Genomic DNA, 18070 nt, shown 5'->3' on the forward strand with positions numbered 1-18070 from the left:
GGAAGCCAGTACGTAGTCTCAAGGGAAGGTCTTGCCACCTTTGTGGCAAGTAATATGTACTAAGATATCTGCACTCATTTCCTCTTGATAATACATAAAAACTGCATGGAACTATTTCTATAGGTGCTTACCTGTTACCTCAGATGTTTGTCTGAGGGAACATACAAATTTCATTTAAGCTATGAAAGGATGATCTGCCTCAGATTCAGTCATCTGTCATACTGTAGTTGCAGATATTAAGTTACCTGTTCATGACAGAGACTGACGTGATTTTGGAAGTTCAGATTGTGGATGATAAAGAAGGAGGAGGGAGGCACAGTAGCATTTTCTCTTTGTGGAAGAGGTCTGGTTATGCCTCGTTAAGCCCAGGAACTGTTAAGGAGAGACCTACTGACAGGGCCTCCTTAGGGGAAGTATCGCAGCACTTTCTCTGAGGAAGGTTTTGGCCAAGCAAATATAGATCTGGTACTATACTTTAGGAAGGTTCTGGGACCAATTTTTGCTTTGAGAATGCATTCTTTATTCTCAAACAGTCACACACCACTTGATCAGTTATACTTAGTGGTTTCATGTTTTTAGAAGCAGTAAAGTTTTTGTTCTGTGTCAAATTGATCCCAAAATTTATAAATGAAACCAAAATGGGACTAACTTTACCGAGGGGGGTGGAGTAGGAAGGGGTAAGGAGGGATAGGGGAACACTACCCTGTGATATTTCAGTCCCTATGAGAAATCAAATTTTATATAATATTTTTTTATACAAAACCATCAATGATCTTGGAAATTAAAATGTATACCACTATATTGCATATTGCCATGAAAGGTAGGTGGGGATGTATGTGTGTGTATGTATAAGAGAGTGAATAATGAGCGTGCAGAGCTTTTAGGAAGTCTCTTAGAAACCTTAGTGGTTTAATACACTTGGTCATTATTTGTCCCTTGTATAGTATGACAAGTTTAGAGGCACAATTAACATTGCACTCTGTCTTCAGTTCTTGAACAGACCTTTGATACATTTTTCAGTTTCTTCTTGCCTTCTTTGAACATCTAACATCCTTCATACAGTAACCAAAGAAATTGGCTGTGTTTAGTGCCCTACTCTGCTCATAATCCTTTTCTGTTGGCAGAAAATCCTTTGGAAAAAGAAAACAAAACAAAAAAAAAACATAACAAAACAGCTTTTTCATCAATTGAAGAAAGTACTTGGCCATTTTCTAGCTCTAGAACTTCAGTCTCCTCTTGAATAAATTAGGCTTTAAGAAGTCAGAACTTGACCTTCAGACTGTATTACTCAGCCCTGAAATGTATCAAGAGCCATTGCCAAAGTCATCTCTACTGGTAGTAAATCCCTTATTTATTATGTTGCATTGTTGTATGTGAAGGGAAAAACATAACAAACAGCACACTAGGTAGTAGTGACAGTCCTATGCTAAAAATCAAATTTTCCGTACTGATGTTACATGTCTTTTGTGTGTGACTTTCAGCATACTATGATACATAAGCAAAACCCTGAAAAAATAGAAGATTTTATTTACTTTTGATAAAATAAAGAAATACTAATATGCACAAAGAAAATGTGTCACCTTGCACCAAGGAATTACTCAGATCCAAGCTCTCTTGCTTCCTTATTTCCATGCTATTGCTATGGGTACTGCCCAACTCCTTGTTTTTCTGCCTCTGAGTCAGGAACAGAGGCAGGACCCATCCCAACAAAATGCCAGCTGCCTTAAGGACTTAAAGAAGAAGTTATGACTGTCTGATCAAAACTTTTGAATCAACATAAATCTATTCTAACACTGAAGATTTTACCTTGCTTTCAGTCCATCTTAGTCTCTTACAATTGTCATTGTCTTCCTGAACCTTCTTTTTCAAAGTTGCACATATTCAGTTGCTTTCAATCCTTTATTTATGATTATATATTTCAGAGCAACTTGTTTTCTGTAGCTTAAAGTAGTTACACGAGAAGAGATTTATTCTGGTACAGTGTATAATGGGTGCCTTGGGAACAGTAGAAAGCAAGATAAGTCAAACTTCTTAAGAATACATACCCAGCTTTTTGAGCCAGAGTTGCAAAATCTGTTTGTGTTTGCTTAAGAAGTGGAAGTTTTACTGGATGTGTGGCTCTGAACCCATACAGACTCAAAGAGATGAGGAGTCTTTTACTCCTCATTTGTATTCTATCCAGTAACATATTTCATCTCCTTTCTCTGGCAGATCATAAGCTCTGGGAGGTCTTGGACTACTTACTTATAGCTCTACCAGTACACATGCTGGGACTTCAAAAAATGTTAACCTGGGGAGTCATCCTTTGTTTAAAATGCATTGCACTTCCCTGTGGTTAAAACTTCATACTGCTTGTTTCTTTGCAGATACCTTCTCCATTTGGCACCGCTAAAAATCTTTGGAGGGACTGGAGGAAGTGTTCAGCTGACATCTGTAGTGCTTTTCATTTATTTCGTACTGGTATCCTCTTTCTCGTTTGCTCAGCATACTGTGCTTTCTTTGCAGTCTTTTCATTACTCTTGTTGAATGTTGTATCATTTCTACCTCCAACTTCTGCCCTAAAATAACATCATGCTTTTTTCTTGGACTTCTTAGGCTTATTTTCTAAACCAGTTAATTCTCTTCTGCAAGATTTTAGCAATCAAATGGTATCTAGACTGAATAGCAGTTGGAGCCCTCTACTTGTCTTGTATTAGCATAACAGCCAGACATAAGTAGCTCATGAAATTATCCACCAGCTGTGTATGCAAGCTCTGTGTTGTTGATTTTCCTTCGGTTGTGTTGATTTTAACTATTGTTGGATTGTGTCTGTCACCATGCTTCTGAATATCCTGTTTGATAAGACTGCTATATGTATTTGTGTTATGAGCATTCTGTCATAATCTGAACAAGGACTGTGTATGGTAAAAAGAAGAAACAGCCAGACAGCCCAGAAGACCTCTGGATGTAGGTTATCACAGCATGTGAAGAGATGAAAAATTTACTGGTGACTTCTCAGTTTTTTTGTGTGATTGAAAACTGTTCAGTTTACATACCTAATTTTCCTTTTAGAACTAGAACACATGGTTACAGGTAAATATTGTCAAAATATGTTAAATTACTGAAATGATTAGTTTCTATGAGTAGTTTCTATTACAACATCATCCTTTTAAAATATTCTTTTTGTTCCACTAGTTTTCATGACTGTTTTGCATTAGATGACTATCAAGTTTTGGCCTTTAATATAGGAATTAATTCTAAGCCCAGGTGCTCCCTGTAGTGACTCGGATTTATCAGCAAAATTTGCTGACAAATCTGTGTTAATGTGAGTGTCTAGTTGAAGGTTTTACATGGTATGAGTAGGCTTGCTAGCTTTATTACAGGATTTACACTTTATTTGGATTTCATGCCTTGGCTTCAGGGAGCAATACTATGCAAATGAAATGAAAGATGTTGGAAAGTGCTGAAGGATAAAACATTCTGTCAGAATAACTATTCTATAGCAGTCATACCTTGCCATTGTATAGCACCAGTGACTAGAAACAGATACCCAAAGACAGTATTGGGCTGCAAGACTGCTGTAGTCTGACCCAGCAGAACAGTTTTCATCATTTTATACCAAATGGCAAAGTATTTGGAACAGGTTGCACAAGGAAGTTGTGGAGTTACGGTCACCGGGGGTGTTTAAAGAAAGGTTGGTTTTGGTACTTAGGGATGTGGTTTATTGAGTGATATTGGTGGTAGGGTGGATGGTTGGACCAGATGATCTTGGAAGTCTTTTCCAACATTAATGATATTGTGATTCTATGATTTTAAACCAACTGTTCAGTATGATGGGTTAACCTACATAGCCTTTGTCATACTTGCTCTCAAAATTCCTTGTACCACTCTAGAAATTATGTGAAAATTTACAAACTGAATTTTATTAAGCTGAAAATCTAAAACTCAGTCTTACTGAGTCTACAGCCTTTTTTCCTCTAGTGACCTCCAAGAGAATACTTAAGTAATAAGGGCAATGACAAAGGTATTCTTAGATTTGAAACTGTATTGTAGTTCAAGCCAGAACTTTTATATAAAACAAATTATTTAGAGACTTAGTCTTTCTCTGCTTCAGCAAGAGAGATGCTCTGCTGAGAAACCAGCAACATAGTGTGAAAACCCTGGTAGAAACAATAGGTACTTCTTTTTATAGCTGGTATCTCTTCAGAAACATAGAGTGCAGCCAGAATGTGGCAGTAACAGATTTGCTTTCTCTTGTGCTGGAACACAGCATTCTATTTATCTCTGACAAGCGAAGGATATGTTGGACAAACTGAACTATTAAATACAGAAAGCCTCATTTAAATAATGTTAACGCTTTGACACAAATAGGGACAAGCTAGTCAAACATAAGACTGATAACATTCTGCCCTTAACTTTATTGTACACAGAAAATAAAAAATACAGGTGTATTTTAGTGGCTTTATATAAAAAAATCATTTCTCCCCTGAATTTTGTATATGACTTCTTTGGAAGGTGTGGTAGCATGTTGATAATTTATACCATATTTCTAGTTTGGGGCGATAACTTAAGTTTTGTACTGTGAACTGTATTGGCTGGACATACTGTCAAAATCCCCATGCTCTTGGTCAGTAAGACATAGTGGTGCATAGGTAGAGAAGAGAATAGCCTGCATATGAATGTACTTGTTCTAAAGTTGGATTATGTTATGTTCTCTAATGAATTTTAAAATTTTCCTTGGTTAGAGAATTCTACTAAAGCTTCACTGGATTATTTTATTTTCTTTTTTCTTTTTTTTTTTTTTTAACTTATTTTTAGTGTATAGGAAGATGTAAAACTGTAATTGAGATCTACATGTCTATGTACTAGGTTTATATTAACCAGGGGTCCATATGTACCATGCACTGAGATTGAGAAGTGATCTACGTTTGACTAGTTGGCTGTAAGTAAGAGGTACATAGACGACAGAAATTGGGAAACTTCTACCTTTCTCAGGACCAAGGTGATTTTTAGATACCTCTTTGTCAGATGTTAATACACACATTTAGCATTTCTCAGTCATGAAATGAAAAATAACCAAGACTCATTTTTATCATGGCTTGTAAGACATGGGTTCTCCACTCTCATTCAGAGGTTAAAGTGAGTGAGTCTGAATTTACTTGACTGTAACCAGCCATTCTAAAAACGAACAATTCATTTTAAATTTACCTTTATCCTGCAGTCTTTAACTCCATGAGTGTTCAATCTTCATGATAGGTATTCTTTTCAAGGACTTTTGAAAAGTTATGGATGCCAATCAATGTGAATTGCATTAAATCACCAAGATTTTTCAGAAGTATGATGATTACTGTAAACCATTCTAATAACTGCTGTGAACAAAATGAAGAAAATTTTAATAGAATGGGTTTTTTTCTCTAGGAAGAGACAAAGTAGGTATAATCCTTACCTATCTGCCTGACAACAGTGTGTCACAAATTCACAATGCAACACCCCAAAATTAATCTGCTTCAATGTTCCTTGTGTAGCAGATGGTTTTTTCCTCTTTCCCAGGACTCAACAGAAGTTTATATGCCATCTTCATCAGATAAGGAAGAGATGGAGTCTCAGCCTTCATTTATGTTAGGATAGACTGAGGTTTGCCATTTAAGTTTCTTTACGTTTTAGAGTGTATAACCGTATTTTAACTGTTTGTTGTTTGCTTTTTCATTTCCAGTTTCCCTTCTTTTTAAAGCAGCAGTGTGATTTCACATGTAAAGAGTAGATCTGGGAATATAATACTCCAAAGTCATTGTGAATAATTAATGCAAATAAATCATTCAGCTACTCTGCAGTGTGTTTATCTTGCATAAGTGATCCTTTGGCTGCTGAATCATCTAGCGAACCTGCTAATTTTCTTTGATTTCTGCTATTCCATGGAATTATATTATTTGATTTTTTTTTTTTTTGTCAATGATGTTTAAATTCCCTCACAGCTTCCTAGTTACTCATACACATATTACAAGTTGTACTTAAAATGCCTCTTTAACTGCTCTTGTTTGGAATCTCCATCAAATGAAGAAGGGAAAAAAAAAAAAAAAAAAAAAAGAAAACATCCCCCCCAAAAAACAACCCACAACCAAGAGAGGCAGAATATTTTGAGACTCTGTATTTAAATAAATTGTCCCGTACTCCCCCTCCACTTTATTTATAAATCTGTGCATTTTTTAAGGGCTTTCTGTTTTTTTTCCATTACTTTGCATTTTTTACTCTTGATTTGCTTCTTTGTGGTGAAGGCTGGTGATGGTGATGAATCTTTCACTTGCAATACTTGCAATGTTTAATCTGTATGTTGTTTATTATTGCAATTCCTACTTACAGTATACTGAACTTCACAGTGTAATTGTTCGTATTTAGTGGTCTAATTATAGTAACTTTTTGAGCGAAGTGTCATATAACTATAGCTAATAGTTAAAAAGAATCTCACTTTTTTTCTCTAAAAATAGTTGCACTATGAGTTAATTGTCCGAAGCGTGGAAGTTGCTTTCTCTAGACCTTGCCTTTTGTTCAGTTTTATATGGAATTCTGAAATATTTTATAACTTGTATTACTTTTTTTTTTTTTGCTTCTGTTGACCAATATTGTAAAAGTGTATGTATAAACTTCAGGATTAAATAATGGTATTTATATTTTAACACTCTTGCTGTCTTTCAAACCTTGTTTCTCTTCAGTTTTACTGACATTGTCTTTGAGATGATTGCATGTCAGCATTGTCCTCATTCTGCCATTTTTTTAACATCATAATGTGATTGTCATAACCTTCGTTTGAAAGAACTTTGCTGCTATATTTTTGCACATAGCTTATTATAATTTGGAGATCTGCATAATTTAACCTCCCTCTTTATAATACAACATATTTACACATCTAAAGCAGTAGTCATAAGAGGAAGTCTAAGTGCTTTACAAATCTTAATGAGTTCAATCTGTTACCCTGCTGTATAGAAACAGATTTCATTTCCCTTGCCCCATTTTACAAAAAGGAAACTGAGGGACTAATAATCACTTGCCCAAATTCAGATGAGAAATGCCTATTTTGAAACTCAGAATAGGACCTTTTTTGTGTACAGGAAACCTCAAATATTTTTGTTACTTCTCCATATTGCTGTTCAGATTTTTGTGTGCATGTGTGATTTTTTTCCATTCATAGAATGGTCAGTCTCATGCTGGATTGGACAAGATAATGCTAAGAGTCAAGCAAAGGGGGGTGATTGTATGGGCTCAAAGATATAGATAATTGCCAAATTGCCATAGTAATTTGTCAGAGGGCTTTCATAGAAAGTGAACAAAAATTGTTTTAGTTTATAATGTGCCTATTACCATGAATTTAAACATTTTTGAGTACCTTCTAACATAATATCCTAACAGAATGTTTGTTTGGTAGATCTTGGAAAAATTCAATGTGTTTTAGGTCATGGTAGGAAAAATAGGCATTTTTCCTAGACTTTGTACTTCCTTTCTTGGCACCATGGTTTCATTGCAAGACAGAGACTTAATTAATTATTAGTACATTTAAATCTTTGGTGCTTTTTGTGGGACCTTAACTCCATCTGTCAATAACAGCTAAATGTGTACAAAGTTTACTTTTGGTCACTTGGGAGAGCAGTTATTCCTCCTTCAGGAAGTTACTTCCTTCTTTGTTATTTTCTGTCATTGTCTGTGAGTGGAGTCTTAACTTACGTTCAGTTTCTTTAAGTACAAGGTGCTCAGCTTCCCCTTTAAAGGGGTTGATGGTCCTACTATAAAAGGTGATGGTTTCATTTCACTTCATGTCTTGAAGTTCTCTTGAAGCTATACTGTTTCAGGTAAGAAGTCAGGATTCACTGTAACCAGGATTTCACATAGGTTTGTTCCAGACTTGCCTTCTTCCCTCATGTACGTGCTTTCAGGTAATTGTCCCTAATCAATGGATGACAATTCTTGCCTGTCCAGTTGTACACATTGACAAATCTGTGCAGAAATCATGTAGTGCCTTGTGAACCATCCTTCAGAAGAGAGGGGACATCACAGGGACATCTACAGGACAAATTTTTGAAAGCTCATGATGTGGCAATGGAGTAAATAGTTGCTTTGCAATGAGCAGCTACAGTTAATCATTGTATCATTTAAAAAATAATAAATTATAGACATCTACAAACTGTAAGAATCCTTTCAGCCTTGAATTTTCCTTTTTGGAAGAATATTGGAAGCTGGCCTTCTACCTGTAGTCTAGGGTATTTGAAGGGAAAGTCTTGCATTCACACAATTAACTTTAACAGCATGCTATTTAAAAAAAAAATAATTGACTTAATCTGTCCTTGAATAGTTTTATGAATCCAAAGTTTTGCTCACTCTTATAAAAAGGCTCTCTAAAAAGTAGTCAGACTAGAAGTTGTAAAATAGTTTGGAATGCTAGAAATTTCCAAGTTGAATGCACTTCAATTTCCGATTTCAAATACACCTCAAATTCCCCTGTCCTCTGCTAATACCAGTAAATTAAAAGAATAAAAAGAAAACAAAAACAACAAAAGCTTTGTCTACCAGGGAGTAAGATCGGAAATTTGAGAACAGACAAATAGCCTGTTAGTTAATACTAATGACAAAGGTTAGCATTTTATCAAGCAGATCTCTAGGGACGTCTGGCACCCTGGACTATAAGACTCTTTAAAGGCTGATTTTGCATACAATAACTCTGCATGTTTTTTACTTACATTACAATTTCAGTCCCTTTTATGTTAAATGTAATTTTCTATTAATGGAGAAAAAGTGAGGAATGGATGAGCTAAAATTAGATACCTGTATCTTTATAAATAGAAGTGGCCTGATACATATTTAAAGATGCTGGTCATCCATTGATTTCATGGCCATACAGTTGCAACCAAAATCTTGTAACTCAGGTTATTTGATGTAGGCACCTAAATATGGACTCCATGTTCTCTGTGCTTCTTTTTCTGTTGGATCTACCTGGATTTTTTCACAAGTCAGGACTTAGTTTGAAATTTAAAACTGTTCAGTGCAGGGTATGGTCTTTCCATATGTTTGTGTCATTTCTGCAGATTGAAACTTCCAGAACAGATGGCTTGAAAATTCTGAAGAATCAGAGACTTGGACACCCTCTCTTAAAAATCTACGGAACACATTATTTAATTATTGTAGCGGAGATGATGTTTGAGTGTGGAAGGAGACTTGAGAGAGTCGAGTCCAGCTTTCTCTTGCTCTTCCCACACTGATTACCTTATATGCTCTTTTACTTATACCCCTTTTATTTAAGCAGTTTCTGATTTTTTTTTTTTCTCCTTCTCATTATTTCCTACTCTGATAGTGTCTCCTTTCTCTATCCTTTGTTAAATCCTGTTACATTTTTCAACACTGATTATACATTCTGAGTTAAGATGATGAGTGAAATGGAAACAATAATGTGTTTTATTTTGAAACATTTCTTAGCAATATAATTTTTGGAGGAATAAATGTGAAGTGCATGTGCTTTTGGGATCTTGGTTGATTTTTATAATATATTGAAAAGGAAAGAGGATGGGTAGGTAAGCTGTACCTCCTTGCCAGGTCCCATAGACAATGAAAATGATTGATACTTGTCCTGCTCAGTCTCGTGCTTTCCTCTTTTAAGAAGATCTTGGAGTTGCTAATTTCTTACTTCTGATGGCTTAAATGGAAGCTATTGAGATGTTTCTTCTGGCCTTGGGAATAGCTAAAATCTGTATATTCATGAACTAGACAGGAAAGAAGATTTGAGCACAATAGAGGCAACTCTTTTTTTTTCCCTCTCCTAACAGTCTTCTAATAAATATAGTCAAGGCAAATTACATGGCTGGCTATAGGACAAAGCTTGAGACTATATGGTAAAGAAAATGAATGATAGCTTGTTCTCAACTAGCATCTCTTTTCCTGTGTGATACTTTTGAGAAAAAAGTTTAGGGGAAAAAATGAGAGAGAGGATGACTGATCAGACTAATGCACAGTGGTAACTGCTAATAAAAGTAAAGAAGTGGTTACTCGAGCATTCTCATCCCTATAAGAGGTCAACAAAATTGGCTCTTTAGCATAATCCTGCCACCCTTTAAGTCTTAGAGCATCCTCTACTTCTGGCAAGAGAAGTATCTATTGCATCATATTTGCAATGAAACAATGGAAAGCTGATTTGATTTTATGTTTCACTCCCCATGGAAAAAAATACATTCCCAGCAAATCCTATGCTAGATGTTGCTTCAAACATACAGCAGAAAGTGTGGACAGAGCAACTTTTTCTAATTAAAATCCCCTCAAAGGTCACACTAACTGATGAGATTTACACCATCACATTCAATTCATTAAACTAAGACTGTAACAGAAGTTCAGAAGGGTCTGTTAGGTGACTGCCTGACTGCTGTCTCCTGCTGTATTTCAATCTCTTGGAAGGAAGAGGAAAAGGGCACAGCATTTGTATTTTATAAAGTAGCATGTCATAGCTATGGGCTGGGGTGATCAGTTGTCCTAGACTTGCACAGGATTTATTTCCCTATGCTGAGAAAGCCAGGTGAGAGAACTCTAAGAGCACAAACACTTTTTTTTTTTCTTTTTTTCTCCTGTTGTTGTAGTGTTGTTTTGTTTTAGTCGTGCTGCTGTAGTCCAAGGCCACCTCCAAGGCTTCCGTCTCCCCAAGTTGAATGGCTGCAGGCAGCTCATTATCATGACTTGTGTTGCTGTCTTCAGCATTTTAAAATGTCTTTTTCCTATTTCTTCAGCAATAAGAGTCTAGTCATCTGCACTGCGACTCTTAACCCTTTTTAAAAGAGTTTCTCTAAAAATCATCCATCAAGGGCCTCAACATGGGCTGTACGTGATCTTGCTGTAAAACAAGCACAACACCTCACTTGATGAGCACTTGAAGAAAACCGTAGTCACTAGCACTAGTTTGTGCTCACGGTGTCCCTAGCTGATGTGGATCCTTGTCCTGGCTTTATTGGAAGCATGTGGAGAATTGTTAGGAAAGTCACTTTAATCTTCTCTGTATCTTTCCCTCTCCCATAATGTCACTCTCCTGGCACTTAAGACTGTAAAATTTTTTAGATCAGCCTGACACAGACATATCAAAGAGGCTAATGAAGCTGTCTGCCCTTTAGTACTGCCCAGAACAGGACATGTTTTAAGGTCGTAGGATGATGTTTTGTCTACTCAACTGTACAGCCCACCACCCCATTCACAGTGTACCCTGCCAGACAGCTCTTATTTTTGTCTTTGAATCCTTGTAAACACTTAATGGATTTAAATACTTCATGCCAGTTTATCTTGAACTGCAAACCATCATTTGTGTGTGACTGGAGTAAGGGTTTAAATTGTGTATGGAACAAGACCATGCTGCCAGCAGACTGTTGTTACCAGTATAACTTGTTTAACACTGGGAATGCTGCTAAAGCATATAAAACTTGTAAAACCAACAAGAGCTATCTGCCATTGTTGTTTTGCAAGTATTGATCCTTAATTTAATATTGATGTAGTCTTTTTGCCTTTTCTATTACATGTAAGTACTTTGCTGTAGCTAGGCCCGTGGGGACCATGGATTAACTTTCTCTGAGGCCTGCCTATTTTCTCTAGAAGACTGCTTTGAGGATGTTGATTGATGAGCAGAGATGATGAGCTGAAATATTAAAGCAAATCATCATGGACTTCATGCTGATTTGATATGCTGGGACAAAGTTTGAAACAGAACTGTTGTAATTACATAAAGAAAAGCAAATTTATTTATTTATTTTTTGAGAGGAGTATGGTCATCAGCGTGTTCTAATATGTAAGTGGTTTTCAAATGGAGTCTGCTTTTCTTGTTCAGATGTTAGGATAGCATGGGTGAGATGGCCTGATTTTTTAAAATTATTTTTAAATTTATTTTTGGATTTCTGCCATTAGTTGGAGGGAAGCAGGTGCCAGGATGTACAGTTGGAACTCGCAGCTGACTTGCCTACCAACTTTGGCACAAAACAGAGAAGGAGCCGCTGTAACAAGTTGAGACAACAATCTGTGGCTGATTGTTCCTTAGATGCTTGAAACGAGCATTAGTTTAGTAAGGTAGTAATAGAGGCCTGACTTAAAATAATCATAGAATCATTAAGGTTGGAAAAGACTTTCAAGATTATGTGGTCCAACCATAGACCTACTACCAATGTCACCCACTAAACCATGTCCTTCAGCATCAGGTCCAACCTTTCCTTAAACAGCCCCAGGAATGGGGCTATGACTGACTACTCTTTCTGAGAAGAAATGTCTCTTGATTTCCAACCTAAACCTACCCTAGCACAACTTGAGGCCATTCCCTCTAGTCCTCTCACTAGTTATCTGTGAGAAGAAGCCTACCCCCAGATCCCCACAGCTTCCTTTCAGGTAGTTGTAGAGAGCAATAAGGTCTCCCCTGAGCCTCCTCTTCTCCAGACTGAATAATCCCAGTTCCCTCAGCTGCTCCTCACAGGACTTGTGTTCCCTGCCCTTCACCAGCTTCATAGCCCTTCTCTGGACATGTTCCAGGGCCTTGGTGACATTTTTGTAGTGAGGGGCCTAAAACTAAACACGTTACTTGAGGTGTGGCCTCACTAGAGCAGAATACACACGCATGTTCATCTTTAAAGAACTTGTGTCTTGATGTTTAATCAAGGATTTACAGTGGTAATTAATGGTACTGGTATGTTTAACGTTATATCAAGTCTTCTATTCTTAATTCACATATTTACCTGAATGTTTGTGTTTATAATAAGATCTTAAACATCTGTATTGTTTTAGGGACTATGTCACTATTCCAATATACATGACAACAAATAAGAGTTGATCCTGATATCAGAAGCCTCAATATTTTTTGATTTTTTTTTTTTTTTGAGTTTTGTCTACTTTATTTTTTAAAAAATACTCTCTTTAAAGAGAAATAAAAGGAAAAAATGTAACATAATACTGAGTTTCTGGACTGTTGTGAAGAATTTAAAATAATTTTTTTTAAAAACAAAACAAAAAAAACACAACACACCCTTTTTGGTGACTTAAATGGGATTAGTTCCTGTGCAAAGTTTGTGACAATAGGACACTAGTGAATTGTGTCTATTCCATCCAACTTGCTGATTAATCTGATTCACTCTCCTGCAGAGACATAAAACAAATATCTAAATTGACGTCTTCTTTCCAGCAGTCTGTATGCAATAAGACTTGTTCTTTTGGTTTGAAACTAAGCATGAGCAGGTGTAGCCAAAGGTGCACCTCTTCAAGAACTTAGTGGGTACCCAATTCTTCAGGACTCTAAAATGTGTACCAATATTGAAAAATATGAATTTTTAATGAAATTTAAAAGTTAAAAGGACAAAGACATGTCATGAAAGTTTGTATTGCCTCCTTCCAAACACCCTTAAGAGAATAAAGTAATTTGGAAAAAACTACAGAGATAAAACGATAAAAATTGTCTACTTTGCTCTGTTTTTTGCATGTATGTCTTTCAGGACTTTTTGTTTTCCTGGTCTTAATATGATGATAACTCTTTCCTGTATTGATGGCTTTGTTTCTTTATATGTGTATATATGTGTTTTTTAAAATAAATAAATAAATAGAACTCATAGCTCCAGTTCTTGCCTATCCAACATACTTGGATTAACTGAATATTAAGTTCATGGATATTTCAGCACTTTTATTTCTTGCAGGTAATTAAAGTTTATAGTGAAGATGATACTAGCAAAGCTTTGGAAGTCCCAACTGATACAACAGCCAGGGATGTATGTCAGCTGTTGATATTGAAGAACCACTATATTGATGACCACAACTGGACTCTGTTTGAGCACCTTACTCACACAGGTTTAGGTAAGACATTCTATACAACAGTATGGCAGTAAAGAAGGTGTATTTTCATTTTTGCCATTTAAAGGTATAGCTCTAATACGCTTAGAAATAAAGTAATGAGAGTGATGGGAGTGTGTGTGAATTTGTTCGGAGGGATCGTTTCTGTTTCTTTCCTTTCCTTATTTATTTATTTATTTTTTATTTCTTTGATAGCATGCCAGTAAAGTAAATTTTGTCACAATACATTTGTCTTGTTCTGCTTCATCTGTACCTGGAAGAGTGATTTGGAAGACACTGACCATTAAGGTTCTCTCTGCAAATTCTTCCTTTCTCTTCCTTGCTTTTCTTTGGCAGTTCTTCCTCTTCCATTGGTATTTCCTGCTTACCTCTAGCAAGTATTGGGATATTTTCATTGCAAATAAAATCATTGTTATCCCCAACACATCTGAGTGAAATTTCTGACATCAAGGACAAAACGTGGTTACACAGTGCTGTCCTTTCTGGACAACAGAACTCAATCTTCAGAAACAACATCAGAGTAGGCTATCAGTATTTTCCTTCAATACAATCAATTTGACTAGATTTAGCGTGTTGTTGGGACAAGACTAATTAAAAAGTGAAACAAACCCACTCTTTTCAACTTTCAGGTATGAATCAAAGAACTTGCATTGAAGTGCTTTTATGCTTAGTATTTTAAGTGGCTAGAAATAAAACTCTTTAAAATCCTTCCACACCATCAGCATTTCCCTAAGAAAATAAAAACAAATGAACAAAAAGCAAGCAAATAAGACCTCTATGTGTATTATACAGTTATGCAGTTTAAAGAACTGATTTGTGGTTTCAGATCATGACTATAATTTTAAGTTATGGTCTCTATACCTTTTTATAATATATAGACATGATTTTGCAGCACATTAAGACAAGCTAAATACATGGAGAAGGGGGATGTTTGCAAAGGAACACAGGAAAGCCTGCATTCAGCAAAAGATGCATTCAGAAGCCTGGGTGAGCCTGGGTGAGGGTGTAGTATTAAATTGGTACTCTAATCAAACAACCATGCTTGCTTTTACAGCACTACTTTTCAGTATTTTGTTTATTTTTGATTGGGAATTACATCAAAAAAATCTAACGAGACTAATGACATAAAAATACATGTTTTGAATTTCATATCACTCAAAATTTCCATATTATTCTTAAACTTTGCCACTGCGCTGGAGTTACCAAAGCTCTCCTGCAACCTCAAGGTCAGTTTTAGCTTGTGCAAGGTGTTGTTTGAGACAGAAGTTTATGGGGAGCTTCCTGCATTTTAAAATATATAAAAAATTCCTTGGATGCCCTAATTTTCAAAGAAGATTGTACTGCTACCTGGTAACTGCAGTATTTACTATTCAAAATAAAAATGCATAAATAAATGTTAAAAATATGCTTAAAAGCTATTTTTAAAAAATCTCTAAGTATGTATCTAGGGGATCTAAACTTGTGCATTTATGTAAAATAAACTTGACTGTGAATCTCAACCTGTATTATGTTTAACAGCCATATTTTCAGGATGAACTATAAAAGCTGGAACTGTTTTTTGCCCTTTTATGCTCCTTTATCCTATGAAGACAACCACAAACGTTTTTCAGTTTTTTTTTTTTTTTTTTTTTCTTTCTTGCTTTGTAACATTTCAAAGGTATTTATAACCTTTTGCACTGAATGTATCAGTTGTAAGATGTTTCCAGCTCAGAGTAAGGTCACAGTTAAATCTGGGTCGAGACTGTAAATGACTGACTGCTACAGAAGAGGAGGTATAAAAATGGCTTTAGACAAGACTACTGTATAAATAGTAGAAGTGTTTTCTGTAATTTATAGCGTGGCTGGTGTTTAAGTAGTGTAATAAGTACTGAAGAATTCTCTTTCGACAAACTATGCCAGAATCATAGTGGTGGTGTTTCTCCTGGTTTATTTATCAAATAGCGTGTTTGCTTCTGTCTGAAGGGTTTAGTGGAAGATTTCCATATCAAATCATCAGTGAAGTTGCTTTTCCTATGACTGTGAATTTCTCGAAACGGTTGGTGCGCTGGTCAGAAGACCTGTGTTCACCGTGCAGTCTTCTGAGTGGTCCAGCTGCTTTGGGCATAATTTTAGAAAAAAATGAATTGCTGATTTCCAAAAATTATTTCCTAGATCGTGAGGATGGGAATTCAACATTACTAAACATTACTAGTCAAAGAAAGGAGCAACTTGAGATATCTTTGTTTCTTTTTTATAGTACTGATTATTATTATTATTATTATTATTATTTTTTTTTTTTTATGATACCGTTTGATAGTTTTTTGTTTGAAAGGTTTGATATTGAAAGGTTGATCTTGACTTCCATTTAGTATATTCTTAAGCACTGGATGAATAGCATGAACAAACATTTTTCAAATGCTGACTTAGTTTTGGACTGTTTGCTGTTACTGTCATACGTCATATCCGTGGAAATTTGGACAGTCTTTTTCTGCTTCCAAGCTAAATGAATGGGTATCAAGAGGAGAAACGCTGTGAGCACGTGTCTGTGTAAATTCCAGTATGACGGTGATTAATAATTCATTCATCAATTAGTGAGCATTTTCTTTAATATCTAACAGCTGTCTGAATACTACTGAGTTACATATGATTGCATGAATCTCAGTGAGCTGAGCACAGCGTTCTGCTTTTAATCAAGACAGACATTAATTACATCACTGGAGCGTGCCCTCCTCACCGTGCGAGGTGTGTCTGCCTGCCAAGGTTAAAAAAGGCAGAAAAAACAAAAGGCACCCCGGAGCCGCTGTCCGTGTATCCACGGCCGGCCTTCCCACAGCCCTGTACCCGCCTTAACTGCCCTGCCCGGCGGGCGCTAGGCCTGTTCGCGTCCCGTTCCCGAGCCTGGGCCGGCGCTGCCCGGACCCGAGCGACAGTGTGAGGGGCTGCCCGTTGTCCCCCGGCCCCGGGCGCTGTCCCCCGGCCGCTGCCGGGCCCCGCTGTGCCGCCGGGGGGCACCCGCGCTCCGCGCACCGCCGGCCTGCCCCGCATCGGGGCCTGGCTTGGAGCAGCTGCGGTGCTGGGAGGGGCAGCGCGCCTCCCTCAGGTGTCCTTTAGTCCCGAGCTGCTGAATTCACAGAAATCCACGGCTGTTCTCAGGTGCCGTGTGCCGCCTCAGCTCAACAGGCTTATTTTCCGAGGTTGCTCTTTGAGAGGCCCTGGGCCAGGCACCTCGCTGTGTTTCAGTCTTCCATCCTGTGTTCGCTGCCAGCATTCCTCCAGGCAGCCCGTCGGAAGGCTGCTTGTGACCCTGGCCTGAGGAGTCGCACGAAGCTCTCACTATCTGTGCAGCAGGGTTAGGCAAGGGCCTTTCTGCTTTTTATTTTTATTTTTATTTTTTTAATATTTTTTTTTTCCCCACTGGGTGGCTAGAGAGGAGGCTATTTAAAATGTGGCCTGTCATGCTTTCCAATATTAAATCTTTTTCCGTGTGCTCTAAGTACTTCCCATAGTTAAGAAGACTTTGTTTTGGGCTGTAGCAGGTGGTCTGTATGTTAGAGAAAGTGGTAATAAAGACAGGATAGAGAGGCAGGAGGGAACTCTCGAGTCTAGCTGGAAGAGGAAAAAAAATTTCTAAATAAACCAAGGCGGAGCTTTCTTATGGCAACACACGACAATTTGATTCCAGGACTGTGTTCTGGGGTATACTGAGTGCTTCAGTTACGTCAAGAAAATAAGTTGAATCAATTGTAAAAGATTCTCTAATATGACACCTTAAAAATAAAGAAGTATCAACATCCTTACCCATCCATGGGGGTGATGCAGAATGTCTTATTTTTGTACCAAGAAGTAACTCTTGAGGAAATGGTATTTTCCTAAATGTCACAATGCCAAGCTTGCAAGAGGTTTAAATGTCATCCCAGAGGAGAGCTTTCTCTGAAAGGAAGAAAAAATGCTGTTTTTGAGTAAGAGCTTCAGTTCTTTAGTGTCTCTCCCCCTGCAACTGACAAATGTATATTTTGGAGTAGAACAATCTGTCCAAACCTCTAAAATACCTGGTTTTATTTCAGTATTTTGGGGGTATTTTCTGTTTCCTGAATTACTCTGTTTTTTATTTGCATTATTTGATCTGTTTACAAAATGTAAATTTCATAAAGCATCTTTACATTCTGTCTTTTTGGGCTTAAAACTCAGTTAAATCCAATAGAAGTTTAACTTTCCAATACTTGGTCTGTAGATCATATGAGCACTTTGTCTTCTGCTAGTCACAAGCTTAATATTTTCATATTGG

General features: G+C 36.9%; 1 protein-coding gene across 2 annotated transcripts in view; it reads left to right on the forward strand.

Moving 5' to 3' along the window:
* The window catches only part of GRB14 (growth factor receptor bound protein 14), a 64516-nt gene that overhangs the window by 23309 nt on the left and 23137 nt on the right, over positions 1–18070 (forward strand). For both annotated transcript variants that reach the window (XM_082763048.1, XM_082763049.1), the window contains exon 3: positions 13653–13809. In XM_082763048.1, coding sequence (XP_082619174.1) covers positions 13653–13809 — 157 coding nt within the window. The remainder of the gene's footprint in view (positions 1–13652; positions 13810–18070) is intronic.

The sequence above is a fragment of the Aythya marila genome (genome assembly GCF_965140915.1).
Source record: "Aythya marila genome assembly, chromosome: 6".
In the NCBI taxonomy this organism is placed as follows: Eukaryota; Metazoa; Chordata; class Aves; order Anseriformes; family Anatidae; genus Aythya; species Aythya marila.